The sequence below is a fragment of the Cutaneotrichosporon oleaginosum genome (assembly GCF_008065305.1).
Source record: "Cutaneotrichosporon oleaginosum strain ATCC 20508 chromosome Unknown ATCC20508_contig07, whole genome shotgun sequence".
Lineage (NCBI taxonomy): Eukaryota > Fungi > Basidiomycota > Tremellomycetes > Trichosporonales > Trichosporonaceae > Cutaneotrichosporon > Cutaneotrichosporon oleaginosum.
In genome coordinates this window covers 417,815-432,821 of record NW_027072176.1, presented here as the reverse complement: position 1 = coordinate 432,821, position 15,007 = coordinate 417,815, and the positions used below count along the sequence as shown (strand labels likewise).

The window sequence follows — 15,007 nt, the reverse complement described above, 5'->3', positions numbered from 1 at the left end:
ATCCACGTGGGGGTTGTTGACATTGACATGCCTACCAGGTGACTCAACCTCGTTGACCCCAAATGACCCACTTGATCCATTCTCCACTGTCGATTCTCACCAGCACAATGCTCGCCCCACTCCGCGCCGTAGCCTCTAAACCATTCCGCGTACGAGAATCGCCCTAGTCTATCATCTGACATCAGAACGCTCGCGCGTACCATGACCTGGCCCGTGTTACGCTGATTGGGCGGCTCGGCGCCGACCCAATTCTGCGCGAGGTGGGTCTTACCTCGTCTGACAGCTGACCCCAGACCTCGTCAGGCAAGCCCTACTACACGTACAGCGTTGCGACGACCGTGGGGCCGCGCACGACTGACGAGGCGGGTAACCGTGTCGAACCTCCGACCTCGTGGCACACTATTTTCGCGTTCTCCGAGGCCAGCCACAAGCTCCTGCCCTTCGTCACCAAGGGGAGCACGGTGTATGTCGAGGCCGAATTGGAGATGCGGTCCGGGGGTAACGCGAGCGACGGAACGCCGCTGCCTGACCGACCGCTGCTGCGTCACCGTAAGTGCTTCAAGGCGTGCCCAAAGATGGAAGATGGGAGGGAGGGTGGAACACAGTCTGATGGACAGAGAAGATGAACGTCATCAACCGCGTAAAGCCTGCAGACGAGGAGGGAGAGTTGGAGGATCTGGAACAGTAGATAGGAGATCGCAGCGCCACGTTTATAACCACTCATGCATACCTGTAACTTCCGGATTTGTTGTTCAGGCAACGGACGGCTCATCGGAGCGCCGCCTAGACATGGCGTAGTGATACATAGCGATGCGTACAACGAAGTAGGCTGGCTGTTGGAGATCTCTGCGGCCTCAGCGTTTCGACCGGTAACGTGCGGGAGTGTCTGTAATCGCTGGCATCCTCGCTGTGAAAGCCGTTTGTTGAGCGCTCCATGGGATCCGCTCCCCGAATGATTGATGTGCCCCGTCATCCTCAAGGAGACGCTCCGTCTTTCTCCGCGATCACTGAGGAAGCCTCGGCGAACTGTCTCAACACCGCGCTATCGTCAGATCATTCTCCATCGACATGCCGCCGTCCTGATTGCTCACCGCTTTGATTCTGCTTGCTCTTCCAGAATACGCGTGAGCTCTCGCACAGCGTCCGTGCCGAGATGCCCGCCTGGCAGATTCGAGGCTGCTGCCTTCATGCTTGCGATTTGAGCAGCAATGACCTTCACCTGCTGTTAGAGAATGAACTGTGACGAACTGGAGAGGGAGGGGCTGCGGGGGCCAGACGATGAACATGCCTTTTGCACTATCTCGTCGTTTGCTCCTTCACCCTCCGAAAGCCTATACACCAGGCCTAGTATTTCTTCTACCGATGGGAGGATGGAGGAGAATGTACATGGTGCGAGAGCTGGTGGGAGGGGAGCGCGGTCCATGGTTGGTGGGAGCTTGGTAGTGATGGTGGTTGGAGTGTTGTTGAGATGTTCGTCGTTCCGACCTCCACAATCCCAGATCTCAGGCACATCCATCCGTGAATCCATCCCACATAGCGGATATGAACTACCAAAGTACCTTCTGTGTCCCAACAATAATACAACTGTCTAAACTTCCATCAAAATGCGGCGCACACCTTGCCGCAGGAACGTCAAGTTGTACTCGATCATGCCCCGGCGCGCCTGCCATGTGTCTGTGTGAAGCAGCACGACGAGAGCAAGGTGCCTGCTGTTAGCGCGACCTCAGAGAGTACATACGGCGTAAATTGCCACAGCGCAATAGTGGACTTGGGCATGAGTCTCGTCGCTTGCGTCATCCATGGTGCTTCGGGGTCCTCGTCGTCCCACCAGTCTCGCCCAGTCTTTCCCAATGCGCCATCGTCGCTCCGGTCATCTGGGGGTGCGTTGGGCGTCCGCAACTTCTTATAAATGTCTCGGAACTGCAGGAACTTTGTGAGGTATTCTGTCACCTGCTCCATTGTCGCGTCGTTGCGGTGTCGGTTATCAGTCGCCAGAACGACGCCCGAGTCAATGTCGAAAAGGTAGGAATTGTCCATCCCCGACGTCTGCTGTCAGCCCCAACCCTGCGCTTGACAAATCACTTCTGTAAAGTTGAGGAGCAGCGCTTCCACGGCTGGCAGCATCTCCATCACACCCTGGATAACCTTACTCCAACCGTCGCGGAGGGACACGTCGTGCACACTAGTCATATCGAACTTGATCTCTGCAATCATATGGTTGAAGATGTTGTTGCAAACGCTGGGATCGCCCAAGTCGAGATTGGGTGCGTATGACTGCAGGCTCGAGTAGTGATAGTCCTCGAGCTCCTCTGTCATGCTTCTCTGAATCTCGGAGTAGTTTTCGCCGCGGTAGTCTTCGGACAACGCTTCCGCCTTGTGAATGAAGACGGAAAACTTCATCTGAGGGTTTGCGAGGTATCCCCGCAGAATCATGGTGATCGCCTGTCGCACAGCCTCATGGTACGAGTCGTCTTGCTGCCTGTCAGCTGAGTTAAACCCCGGGGAGGAACGTTGGTGGGACAAGTGAGGGCTGGGCTAATCCAAAGAAGGAAGATAGGGAGGACTCACTTGCATGTCGATGACATACACCAATGTTGAGAATGAGGCAAGAGGCACGTCGAGCTGATCAAGGTCAAAGTTGGCCGGCGTGTCCCAGATCTGCAGCGGTACAATGGTGCTGCTGTGAGCAGGGTGATTTCGCGGAGTCTAGGATATAAACGCACTCATAGTCAACCTTCTCGATCTTCTGCGTGATGCCGATGTACGGCACGTCCTTGACGGGAAGGTGCTGAAACACAGTCTTGATGCAAGACGATTTCCCCGCCCTGTGCGTCAGCGGCCGAGCCATTGAAGCACGCACTTGCGCCATCCTGTCACTAGGACCTTTATCCTGTGGTCGTCGGTTGCGGTAGAGGGCTCGCCGTTGCTCATGACGATGGTTGTGCGCGAAGTGGGAATGAAGGAGGGTGAGGGAGCTGCTGTTGAATGGTGCCGCCAAGTGTTGCAGTCGGGGTGCAGATGAGTAGTGAGTGGAAAGACGACGGAGTAGAGAGTAGCTGAGAGATTGACTGATGCCAATTGCCAAGTGACGTCGATGTCAATCATCATCACCGCCTTGGGCCGAGGCATGTGCTCGCTCAACAGCCTATTTTGCTTCCGTCCCACGTGGATTACATTGTTTATCCTTAGAATTACCTCCGCTATTCGACGCGTTTGCCCTTCCCTCCCTGCACGCGTCTTCATGACCTCCACTACGCGTCACTCTCTCCCTCCGACTTATTCTGCCCGCGCGAGTTTCTTGTCTCTCTACATCCTCCCATCCCAATATGAGCGCTTCACCTGAAGGCTCACGCCCTCCAAAGCGCACTTATGGGCGGCGGGCCCAGGTCGCTACGACCGATGACACGCCGAGCATGCTGTTCGCTCCCCCGACTGAATCCCCTTCCAAGACTCTCCTCAACCGCTTTGCCACCACGAGCTCGAAATGGCGGGAATCTCTCAATGGCATTGAAGCAGAAGAGACAGAGGATGAGGTGAAGGCTGCGCGTGAGCGATTCCGCAAGGCCAAAGAAGCGTTGCCATCACGTGCGCTTGCCGCATTCTCATCGTCAACTCTCACGGATCCACCGAGTTCGACGCCGCCGCCAGTCACAGCGCATGAAGTTGAGGAGACGAGAACCGCCTCGCCTCCGCCTCCCTCCTCTCCCATAGCCGCCGCCTCGCCATCCAGCTCTTCATCTCCTTCACCACCCGTGTCGCCCGCCCATTCACTCTCTGCTGCATTGGAAGAGAACGAAGATCAGGAGACTGTCACACCACGCGCGGCGCGCCGCTCCACGACGTCCCGCACATCAGTCACCCCTGTTCGTGATTCACGGTCCCACTCTGTCACGGGCCTCTTTGAAGACGATGACGAGGAAGAGAGTGGCTCGCCACTGGATACACGTGGTTCTCGATCTCCCCGTCGACGCGTAAAGGTCGGTCATTCAGAGGAGCTCGCTGACTGACCAGGGCCCTACCAAGGCGGAACTGGATGAGGCGAAGCGCGATGCCGCACGCGCATTGCGAGGTAGCTCGCTTCGTGGCCAGAGCTGACCCCAGAACGCGCGCCCGAGTTGTCCAAGCCCGAGCCGACGCGGCGGCCAATTTCAGCGTGGGCTGAGAAGGCTCAGTCAGCTGTGTCTCAACCCGCCAGGTCAAGGAACCGCCTGGCTCCGAGCACATATCGGCCAGCGTAAGTCTGAGGCCTGAACCAGCTGACGGCTAGAACGCAGCCTGACACGTCGCCGGCAGAAGAGATTCGCCAATTCACAAGCCAGGCGACACCCAACTCACGCGCTGTTGATCGCACTCGTCGCTCCAGTGACCAACGCGTGGTCGCGCCTTCCACTTCTTCACCCACGCCAGCTGTGGTGGTTCTAGATGACGAAGACTTGTCACTGGACGAAAGTCTCGAACGTGAGAGATTGAAGGAGCAAGTTCGTAAGACCTGGGCACGGGCGAGGCAGAGCGCACTGAGCGGGCGGCCCCAACACGCTGCTCGTGACAGTGATGACGAGGACCTTGTCATCGAGCGAGACGTGAAGCCGCGGAGTGGGCCCAGCCGACCATCGGCTCCGTCAAGGCAATTACCTCTATTTGGCCACGCAAGCAATCGGGGACCCCCCAAGCGCCCCGGTGCTGGACACAAGGGTCGTGACATTCCACTGACGCATGCGCGAATGACGACGGATCTCGTTGGACGGCACTACGAACAGGCCCACAAGGTGCAGCGAGAGCGTGAGGAGAAATACGGCGGTGTCCGTCGGCTGCCGGAAAAGCAGGAGCTAGAGCTCGGCACGATCATTCCCGCGAGCGCAAGCGCCGAGGCCGACGATGAGGACAGCGACGGCGACGACTCTGACTTCGCACCCGATGAGGAGGCTGAGGTCGAGAGGTGGAGTGGGTCCGAGGATGAAGCCGCGCCCACGCCGACGGGCGAGGGGGGCTCAGACGACGGGGACGAAAGTGGCGAGGATGAGGACAAGGAAAACCAGCCCCTCGTTGGTGCAAGCGTCTCGGAAGACGAGGATGAGGTCTTCCTTCCTAAAAGGCGAGCCAATAAATCTCGCGTTGCCTTCTTGTCCGACGACGAGGGCCAGCCACCGAAGGAGACGCGGCAACCGCTCGCGCCCACCCAGGGGGCATCAAGCGGCGGGTTTGGCACTGACTTTGCGGGATTCGGAGACGAGGGCGACGGCGGCTTTTCCCAGCTCTTTGCTGAGACGCAAGGCGGCTACAGCGAGGTAAGCCTGCGTCTTTGATCGACGGCTAACGACAGGGTGACGCTTTCGAGCTAATCAAGAAGCAGGAGGAGGCGGCACATCGTCTTGTCCCGACGGCTGCGCTCCTCCCCTCTGTCCACATCTCTGAGTCGCAAAAGAGGCGTGACAATGCGCTCATCGCAGGCGAGGGTGAGGGTGAGGTCACGCCGAGGCCGGAGGAGAAGAAGCAATACTTGAATTCCCAAGGGTGAGCTCTTCTGCGTCAATCATAGCTGACCACAGATTCTTTACGCAAACACGGCCAAAGGGCCTCTCGACGCAGCCGTTCTCGCAATTCGCGACGGCGACGCAGCCGGCGTCCAACGAGCCCTCATCCACGCTTATCAACTCGAGCGACCGCCCGTCAGACCCTACAAGCCCGACAACTGCCGAGCCCGAGCCCGAGCTCGACGACGAGGTAACGCTGACACGTATTAGACGACGCCGGTCTTCCGCCCAGCTGTCGTCAGGCCCCTCGTCGCCAGAGATACCTACGCCGCGCCCGCGCAACGCTTTCGACCTTCTAAATGCGGGCGCTGCACGCCAGAAAGCGCGGGACAGCAAGACGCGCGACAACGCCCTCATCGATGCGCAAGCGGAGGAGAGCGACGACGACGCAGGCTGGGGCTTCGTCACGAAAGAGGCGGAAGAAGACGACGAAGAGGACGGCTACGTCCCCGAGCTCGTGGACGACGAGGTGGTCGCCGACGAGATCCGGGAGGCGCAGGACGCGCTGGCGACGGAGAAGGCGCGCGCCATGGCCGCCGAGGACGACGCGCGGCGCGAAGCCGAGGCGAAAAAGGTCGTCGAGGGGCACTACCGCGTCAAGCGGCGCGGGAACGAGTTCCTGAGCGACGAAGAGGACGAAGCAGGGCCGCGGATGAGCAAGAAGGCGCGCCGGCAACGGCGGCTCGACCACAAAGACGGGCTGTTCACGCTCGAGGGCGAGGCGAACGTCTTCCTCCAGGCATACGAAGAGGATCTCGAGTCAGACCACGAGGTCGAGGAGGCGCCGCCGTCGCCAGGCCTCATGCTCTCGCCCGTGCAGGATCTGTCTGCGCGCGAACGGGACGCACTGCTCCGCCAGCGCGCGCGGATGAACACGGACACCGAGGGCGCCGCGTTCCGCATGGACGAGGACGACGAGGTCAGCGGCTTCGCGATCTCACGCGCCAGCCGCACCGTCGTGCAGGCTGAGGAGGACGGAATACATGTCTTTGCTGCGTCTCGGACGGTCGAAAGCTACACCAAGTTCGTGAGCGAGCAGGCGTCCAATCCCCGCCGCAACGGGGGCGGAGGTGTGTCCGTTGTCGGGCACGGATCCAAGCCCACATCCAAGCGCACGGCAAGGACGGCCAGCGCTGGGCCAAGCACCAGCCGCAGCCTCGGTGGCAGTTCGAGTGCCGCGCTCATCGATCGCAAGAATCGCTTTGCGTAGCGCGTTGAGTAAGGCGTATACCGCGGTGGCGGCGTGGCTGCAGTAGGGGCTTACGTAATGCAAAGATAGCAACATCTGTACAACTGATGCAATAGGCGTACAATTATCAAAGAGCTCAGGCAGGGGTGTGGACGGGTGTGTCGCCAAGGGTTGCACAACTCAGTGTGAATCCTGCCTTGGCGAGGCAACGGAGGAGGTCGACCTTCTGGAAAGGCTTTGCGAGCACGGCGCTAAACAACGTGCCCTCCTCCGTAACAGACTGGTCGTATGATGTGGCGGCGATGACTGGCGTTAGCTTTGATAAGAGCAGGATACTCACTCGGCGTGTCCTGGTTCGGGTTCGCAGTGGACCTAAGCATGCGCGCAACCTGCTCGCCGGTAACGAACGGCATGTGTATATCGCAAATGATGACGTCGTACTTGATCGATCCCATGGCAGCCGCGAGAGCCTCCGGTCCATCTTGGACGCACACGCACTCGCAGCCCATGCGGACAAGGAGTGTCTCGAGGATCTTCTGCGAGATCGGGTTGTCCTCGGCGATCAGAACAGATAAGGGTCGGTCTGTACGCGTGGGGTCGGCAGCTGGGAGAAGCTTTGCTTCCTTCTCCGCCAGAAGGGCACGCTTCTGCGCCTTCCATGGGTCAGTGACACTGCGGTCTGAGGCGGACGAAATGCTGCCCGCGCGGAATCGGTTGGTGCGCCGACGGTCGTCTTCTGTCGACTTCACGCGCTCGAGAGCAGACACCTCGCTGGGCCGTCGAGCGTGGGGTATGGTTGCGGTCGCTGGTGTGGTGGGGGATAGAGCCAGCCTAGACGGCGTTGAGCCGGCAGAAGAGGTCGAGGTGGATGGGCTAGGCGGCCCTTGGACTCGCGATATGCTGCGCGCGTGCTTACGGCGGAACTCCTTCGGTTGGTGCTCTGGGCTGAGCGCGCCAGCAGCCATGCTGTCGCTCCTGATGCGTTTGATCACGTCATCGTTGGCTTGCTTCAATACCGGGAGGTTCTTGAAGTTGAAGGTGCCAAAATCGTCCGAGTCGCCGCTCGGTTGCTGATGGTGCTCCGGTGCGTGCTTGAACGTTTTGGGCGGGGAGCCTTCCTCATCAAACTGCCCGGTCGTGGCGCCGCGCGGATCGAAGTAGTCGGTTGATTCCGGGTCGGTGGCGTCGGGGACGAAGAGCGCTGGGCCCGTGGTGAGCGTCGCCCAGTTAATGCCTGCAAAGAAGGCGTGTTGCTTCACCTCTTCAGCGCCGTGAGCACCCAGCCGCAAGGCAGGGTTGGTGCACATCAGGCGGTCCATGAGGTCGCGAGCCTCCGCAGGGAGTTCCATCTCGTCCTCGTGCCACTCGATACGACGGGAGATGATGTTGTCAAACACCTTCTCGGGCGTCTCCGCGTGGAATGGTGGGAAGCCGTAAATGAACTCGTAGAGAACCACGCCGACTGCCCACCAGTCCGCCATGCGGTCATCCGTGCTGCCACCGAGGATAGACTCAGGCGCCAGATAGTCTGGTGTGCCAACGAAGCGTGGTGGCTCGGTGCCTGTTCCGGGGTTGGACGCGCCGGCGATGTCGGCCGACATCTTCGGGATACCGGCCAGGTGCCGGAGATGCTTGGGCGCTAGACCGGCTGATTCGGAACCACTTGACTCGTCAGCGGATCCCGCATCATGCGAGAAGAAGCCCTGGTGCAGCGTGCTTGTCGGCATAAGCTCGGGCGACATGAATGGCGAGTCGGTGATGCTCGAGATGGTCGAACCTCTGCGAGCAGACGCCGTGGCACGCAGACTCGTCCCCTTGAGATATGGGGGGCGCGGGCCACCGATCTGGCGGTTGAGCAGACCAATTTTAGACAATCCGAAGTCGGTGAGCTTGAGATGCCCTTGGGAGTCGATGAGGAGGTTGTCTGGCTTGATGTCGCGGTGTGCTACATTGCGCGCATGCAGATACTCGAGGCCGAGGATGAGCTCGCCGATGTAGTTGCGAGCCCAGTCAATGGGCAGCCCCTGGAGCATCTTCACGAGCGTAGCGCAGTCGCCTCCATTGAGGTACTCCATTACGAGGTAAAGATACTCCTTGCTCTGGAAAGAGAAGTAGAGCTTGGCGACGTACGGCGAGCTCGCCTGGTTCATGAGAATGGTGCGCTCTGCCTTGACGTTGGTGACCTGGTTCTTGGCGATCATGTCAGCCTTCTTCAGCGCCTTAATCGCATAGTAGTCGCCCGTCGTCACCTTCTTGGCGAGATACACAGACCCAAACGCACCCCGGCTGATCGGCTTAATGATCTCGAAGTCCTTGATCGACGGCTGTGCAACGCGGGAGGCGGCAACGGCGGGTGACATAGGACCCTCGCGTATCGCCTTGGTCGATGACACCTTGCGAGAGTGTCCCGACTTGCTGCGGTCCAAACCCTTCAGCTGCGGTGATGCGGACGCCGTTGCCGGCGATAACAGCAGAGGCGATCCGTGCAGACCAAGTGCGCCCATTCTTGCCGACATTGCTTCCACCTCATTCTGGGCACCCGATATCTGCGTGAGTGGAGTGGACGGGGCGTTCGGCATGGGTGTTGTGACATCGGGTGCTTCGGGGGTAGCAACGGGTCTCTCGATAGCCGTTGGGCTGGACGTGGGCTCCGGCTCTTCCTCAGTCGGAGGCAAGGTGATGGGCGGCGACGGCTTGGCGGCGGCAGCTGCCTCTTCAAGCATTTGCGGCCATCTCGCCGGGTGGCCCTGAGTGATAGGCAAACGGGCGAGGGGTGCAATCTTGCGCGGCCCCGGTGGCGAGTTCTCCGCTGGTTCGGCCTGCGCCACGCTCCCGTCTGAACCGCTTTCGGATGCGCTGTCGCTGTCGGCGAGCATCTGGTTGACCTTGTCCTCCCATTCATGTCGCGTCTTCTCAGAGTACCGAATGGTGCTCTGCATCCGCGCGGTAGCCATCTGCTTGCAGCGGAGTTGCTCCTCCACGAGAGTGAGAAGGACACCGAGGGCACGATCCGCCGTGTGGGGCTTCTGCCATCGCGTGATGGCTGCCAGCTTCTCCTCTGATGCGGGCGAGAGGTAGCGCTGGAAATTGAACGGCAGGTCGGCCTCGTCTTCCTGCACACTTGGGGTCTCGATTTGGCGCGCCAGGGTGAGAATGCTGATCGCATCTTCGAGATGATACATGTCGAATTTGCGGATCTCGACGCCCATGGGATCGGTAGTGAACGATGAACTGTTCGACAAGCAGTCTGGCATGGTGTAGAAGATGACCATCTGTCCCTGCACATCCATGGAGGCAGTTAGCTCGATCTCGACGAGCAATTTGTTGCACGTCTGGATCAACTCCCCGATGCAGTCGTCCGTTTGCGAGATTTCGGCCTCAAGGCGATGCACGGCGTCGCAGGTTTCGTTGTGCTTCTCGAAGAACCAGACCACAATTTCGCGTTCGCAGATGCGACACAGGACGCCCTCCGTCGAGATGACCCCATCGCGTGGGAATAGCGCCTCAGTCAAGCCCTCGACCTTGGTCGCGGTGACGGGCTTCATAACCCACATGGTGTGGGATGGTTCATCATTTTCGCGAATGAGCATCCCCACGCCTTCGAGCTCGATGTACACTGGACCGGGTTGGCGGTCTTCGGTGGCCTCGTCCTCGACGCTGTCGTGGACCTCGAGGCGGAAGCGCAGCTCGACCGTGTTGCTGTCATCTTCTAGCAACCTCTTCGTGGCCTCAGTGAAGTGCGCACAGTCAGCGGGGGCGGTGATGTCAGAGATAGGTCGATCGAGCACATCGTCTGGCTCGCGTCTATCGTCAGCTTTACCTCACTCAGTTCCTGGCTTGCTCACCCAAGGACCTCGTAAATCGCGTCGTTGACGTAAAGGATTTCCTCGCCTTGGAGGGACAGCTCCATAACAATGTTGATGCTCTTAACCTGCTCGGCGCGCGTGCGCAGGTCCTGGATGGCCTGCGAAGCCTGGATCATCGCAGCCTCCTCCTGCGGAATAGAGGCATGATCGTCCAGTGGCGGGAGTGTGATCGTCGCTGTCGACATCGTAGGGTCGTGCAGTCCGGGATCCTGAGCGGGCAGCGTGATGGGCGAGACGGCTGCCGAACTGAGCGGTCGTGCCGACCCCGGTTCAAGGTCAAAGTGGGGGGTCTCCTTTGCGGGACGGAGGACATAGCTGAGCGGCTCGTTTGCGTCGTCGTCTTCAAAGTTCCAAAAGCCCTTTTCGGCCTGCCACCAGTCCAGCACGCGGCCAAGCGCTGCAACGGCCATCAGGATGTCGACGTACCATTCGCGTCCGGGCCACTCCTCATGCTCATCCCAGGCCTGGCCGGTCTTTTGCAGCTGGCGGATGATGTCCACACAGGCTGTCGGACGTGAGAGAAGGCTGTCCACAGAGAGATCCAGGATATCCGTCGCACGCACGATCAAATCCTGGAGCGTATGTAAGAACTGGCGATCAGCCTCCATACCATCGTCAAGGAGAGAGCCGGAAGCGGTCGTTCGCACATGAGGCATAGGTGAGCGCGATCTCGAGGTCGAGCGTGAGCTAGAGGCAGAGGGGTTAGGGTCAACTCCGAGGCCGCGAGGTGCAATGTCGCGAGGCATGACGCGAGGAGCAATGCTGGGACGACGCCGGCTCATCGACCGGCGCGGGCTCGAAGGTACGCTGGACAACAGGACCATGCGCCTTGATGGACTAGACATGACTGCCGAAGATGACATCGAGATCGAGCCTCGTCTTGAAGGGCCGCGAGATGACACTGGCGAGTCAGCGTGGGTAGATTTGGCATACCCACGGCTGAAGGGCGGTACTGCCGAGTCGTCCTCCGTATCTGTTGCGTCAAGGACAGGCGAATCGCTGAACGTGTCAAAGTAGTCCTGCCGAGTCTCCTCGACGTACTCGGACGCGGCGTTGATCCGTTGATCCTCATACACTGTCATTTCGCCGATGATCCTCTTCAGGGTCTGATCGCACTGCTCCTTTGCGGCGTTGAGGCGTTGCTTGACGTGCTGGCGGACTGACGCGACAGTGAGATCTGCGCCTGGTGCGACGGGTTTGTTCTCCTTTAACGACTCTGGTTCGGCCAGCATCGTCGGCGACGGCATGAGCTGCCCGTCCCATCGCGTTGGACCAGGTGTGAACCCCATGCCGAAGCCGTAGGACGTGGTTCTTGAGTCCTGGGGTGCATGGTGCGAGCCTGAGCCCGAGTGCGAGCCGAAGCCACTGGACCCCGTGGCGTGGGAGCTTGTGGTCTGGGCTGTTGGTTGAGACGGGCGCGGGAGCAGAATGTTCGAGTCCAGATCCAGTCGAAGTGAAGGCTGGTTGCGGCGCGCTTCCAATCGAGGTCGCGCCGGCGAGTGCCGCTCCAGATGCCCGATGTCGCCTTCCTTGGAAAGCGCGGGTGGAGGCTGTTTCACGGCAGCTGAGAGAGTCGGGAGTCGACTGGGCTCAGCGACCACAGGGACTTCAGCTTGCTGGTGCTGAGGCGAGCGTAGTTCGACATGCGACGTCGCGCCACGTATTGACCGCCCAGATGAGGATGACGCACGTCTGGCTGGCGCAGGTGGCATGAGACTCTGGCCCAACGTTGTTTGCGACTTGTCACTGCCGCGTCTGCTTTGTGGAGCCGATGGCGCTCGAGGCTGGGAGTAGCTGGGGTGGCGCTCTGTGGGATGCTGCTCGTTGCTGAAGTTGCTTTTTACTGCGTTCCACCAGCCCTCCATCTTCGTGACGAGATTCTTCTTCCGGCGCATATGTGGGTCGGTGATGGACCTCGTAGAGCCTCCTGAGGACTGCCGCGTCGCCCTTTCGTGCCCAACGTGAGTTGCTGTCCGCTCGTGGCCAAGCGCCCGGCGCTGCGAGGCCTTGCCGTCCACAGCCGAAGTGCTTGATCGAACGGACAAACTCCGACGTGCTCCGCCGAATGTAAGCGAATTGGAGTGCGAGAGCGACGACGTCGATTGCGAGAGTGAAGACGCGTCGTCGCGAGGCACGCTCATTGTAGCGGCATGTCCGCCGTCGCTGGCGGTCGTTGCCACTCGGGGATAGCCGTCCATTCTTGCGACCTCGCGATTCGTTGCCGGCGATTGCAAAGTGCTGACCGGCGCAGACTGCGCTATATGCTTCGTAGAGGCGGCCTTCTTCTCCGCCCTGATCTTCTCCGCCTTGTATGCCTTGTAGCAGTCATACCAGTCAACCCACTCGATACCCGCAATGGCGCCCGTTGCCGAGACCTGCTTCTCCATCCCAACGCCCCCTATCTGCGGGCGCGTCGGACTCTGCATGGGCTCAAGCGATCCCGGATGGCGAGGCCTATCGGAATGCGGGCTAGATCCAGCTGTCGCAGGCGCGTGCGCGCGCTCCCACGCCGAGAAATGGGATGGTCTGTCGACGTAAGAAGCACTGAAGCGGGACGACGCCGTGTCTGCTGCAGAACGCAATGGCGGTACCTGCCCGGAAGCCATCTGGAAGGTCAGCCTACTAGTTCATACACGCAGACTCACATGGCCGCCAAGAGTGTCCGGACGCCATCGCTGAACCTTGGCTTGTCGGCTCTGGATGATCATGTTGGCATGACTAGCCGCATCTCCGATAGATGTGATCCCTGCGAGATCCATGGCCAGGCCACCCCTTTGCGACACTGAGCGCATCCGGCTTCGAACTGGTATTCCTTGAATGCCGGCGGGACTGCCGCTGTCGCCCGAGCCCTCTGTCACGTTGGACATAGCACCAATCGACCCTGGCGAAGCAGCACTTGCCGGAGGAGACGACATCACCAGGCTTGCTGGCGAGCGAAGCGCGTCTTGCAGCGATGATCTGGCGCGGCTATGCCCTTGCGGAACCGATATTGGGATTGTCGAGCCACTCCGCGTGTCAGACGAGATGGACACGGACGGGGAAAGGCCGGGAGGCTGAGATTCGTCGGGTAGTGACGAGGGGCTCGTTCCCAAGGAATGGTCGTAGTCTCTCGAGGTCATCCGACTGTTTACAGCCGCGGAGAGCGCACCGGGCGGCAACGTTGCCGATGGCCCGAGCGCATATTTGCGTGTTGCGCTCAGGCCTGATAAACGTTCCGAGTCAGCGGGGGAAGGGTTGGGGGTGACGAGGGAAGCCGTTGAGCTTGGAGTGTCCGCAAAAGGAAGTGGCGGCGTTTGTGACGACTTGATAAGATCAGCTGCTAATCGCACGCTCGTTGGCACTCGGTTGAGACGCAGAGCCGACGGCGCAGCTGAAACTGGCTCAGTCGCCGTGCCATCTTTGCCTCCGGGAGACTCATTCCACGGAGAGGGCAGTGGGTTGAGCGGCGAAATCATGGAAGCCGAGGTGGAGAGGGACGGCGTAGTGCCAGCTAAGCTTCGGGCAAGGGGCAAAGATGGGGGCGGCATCTTGCGCATGTCCATGGACGAAGGTCGCAGAAACTCGGAGGCACGCCTTGGGCGAGTGGATCTGGGAGGTCAGTATCTGTGCGGGAGGACGACTGACGGAATGGGCGATGGCATCTCCTTGCGAGGACTCGGAGAGCGAAGCTGGCTCCCCTTTGCCTTCTCCTTCTCCCTACTGGCGGCTCCCGCAGGCGCGGAATCTGCCCAGCTGGGTGTCCATCCTAAACCGAGAATGTTGCTGTCACGGTCTCGTGGCGCGAGTTGCGCCACGACAGGGCGCGGCGAGGCGATGGGTTCGCTGGCGTCGAGATCGGGGCTGCCGAAGGCGAGCGGGCTGGAGCCGCCCGTGTGTGCAGGTTCCAGTCCGCGGCCACTCGACCCGCTTGCACTGTGTCGAGAGTCGCTGGGAGATGATGATCTTGGCCTGCTCTGGGGCGGCGGGGCATCTTCTCGCTGACCCGGAGATATGCGCGGTGGCGAGCTCCTAACAGGTCCCCCTATCGGAGCTACGGCAGAGCCGCTTCCTGAACGTTTGACGCGATTCATGAGGAGTGCGCCAGGCGTGAGGATCTGTTGACGCGGCTGGGCCGGGCTCGGAGGCCGCGACGATCTGCGGGAGGATGAGGCTGTGGTAGACTCGCTTGGGGAGGAACTCGATCGGTTCTTGGAAGCGGCCGATGTCTCACGCCTCCGAGGCGTAGCCGAATCAGGCGCCCCGGTGGCGGAGGCGAGGAATTCGGCGTCGTCGTCCTCATTATCGGAATGGTTTGGCGATGAATGGGACGAGGCCGATGAGCTGTCCGAGTGGGAGGGAACTGTGATTGCTTGGGCGAGGGGTGAAGGGAAGGAGGGTGTAGCTGCGAACACTCCAGACTTGCGACCGAAGGCTGGAGACTG

General features: G+C 60.3%; 5 protein-coding genes across 5 annotated transcripts; 2 read left to right on the top strand and 3 right to left on the bottom strand.

The window, feature by feature from the left end:
• Positions 1 to 107: 107 nt before the first annotated feature.
• COLE_07383 (uncharacterized protein) lies at positions 108 to 688 on the top strand (the record flags this gene model as incomplete). The annotated part of the gene is made up of 4 exons (XM_018421117.2): positions 108 to 149; positions 186 to 260; positions 294 to 549; positions 618 to 688. 4 exons carry the CDS (start codon positions 108 to 110, stop codon positions 686 to 688), a joined length of 444 nt encoding a protein of 147 aa, XP_018282134.1.
• Positions 689 to 975: 287 nt separating this feature from the next.
• Positions 976 to 1,423, bottom strand: COLE_07382 (uncharacterized protein; the record flags this gene model as incomplete). The annotated part of the gene is made up of 3 exons (XM_018421921.2): positions 976 to 1,042; positions 1,092 to 1,219; positions 1,289 to 1,423. The coding sequence occupies 3 exons, from the start codon at positions 1,421 to 1,423 to the stop codon at positions 976 to 978; spliced, it is 330 nt and encodes a 109-aa protein (XP_018282135.1).
• Positions 1,424 to 1,588: 165 nt separating this feature from the next.
• On the bottom strand, positions 1,589 to 2,931 carry COLE_07381 (uncharacterized protein; the record flags this gene model as incomplete). Its single annotated transcript, XM_018424914.1, has 6 exons — positions 1,589 to 1,706; positions 1,739 to 2,046; positions 2,083 to 2,475; positions 2,569 to 2,677; positions 2,724 to 2,825; positions 2,861 to 2,931. 6 exons carry the CDS (start codon positions 2,929 to 2,931, stop codon positions 1,589 to 1,591), a joined length of 1,101 nt encoding a protein of 366 aa, XP_018282136.1.
• Positions 2,932 to 3,326: 395 nt separating this feature from the next.
• On the top strand, positions 3,327 to 6,741 carry COLE_07380 (uncharacterized protein; the record flags this gene model as incomplete). The annotated part of the gene is made up of 6 exons (XM_018426331.2): positions 3,327 to 3,977; positions 4,012 to 4,069; positions 4,102 to 4,234; positions 4,268 to 5,285; positions 5,321 to 5,511; positions 5,547 to 6,741. The coding sequence occupies 6 exons, from the start codon at positions 3,327 to 3,329 to the stop codon at positions 6,739 to 6,741; spliced, it is 3,246 nt and encodes a 1,081-aa protein (XP_018282137.1).
• A 115-nt stretch (positions 6,742 to 6,856) lies between these two features.
• COLE_07379 (uncharacterized protein) lies at positions 6,857 to 12,727 on the bottom strand (the record flags this gene model as incomplete). Its single annotated transcript, XM_018420169.1, has 3 exons — positions 6,857 to 7,026; positions 7,061 to 10,524; positions 10,566 to 12,727. The coding sequence occupies 3 exons, from the start codon at positions 12,725 to 12,727 to the stop codon at positions 6,857 to 6,859; spliced, it is 5,796 nt and encodes a 1,931-aa protein (XP_018282138.1).
• Positions 12,728 to 15,007: the final 2,280 nt, after the last annotated feature.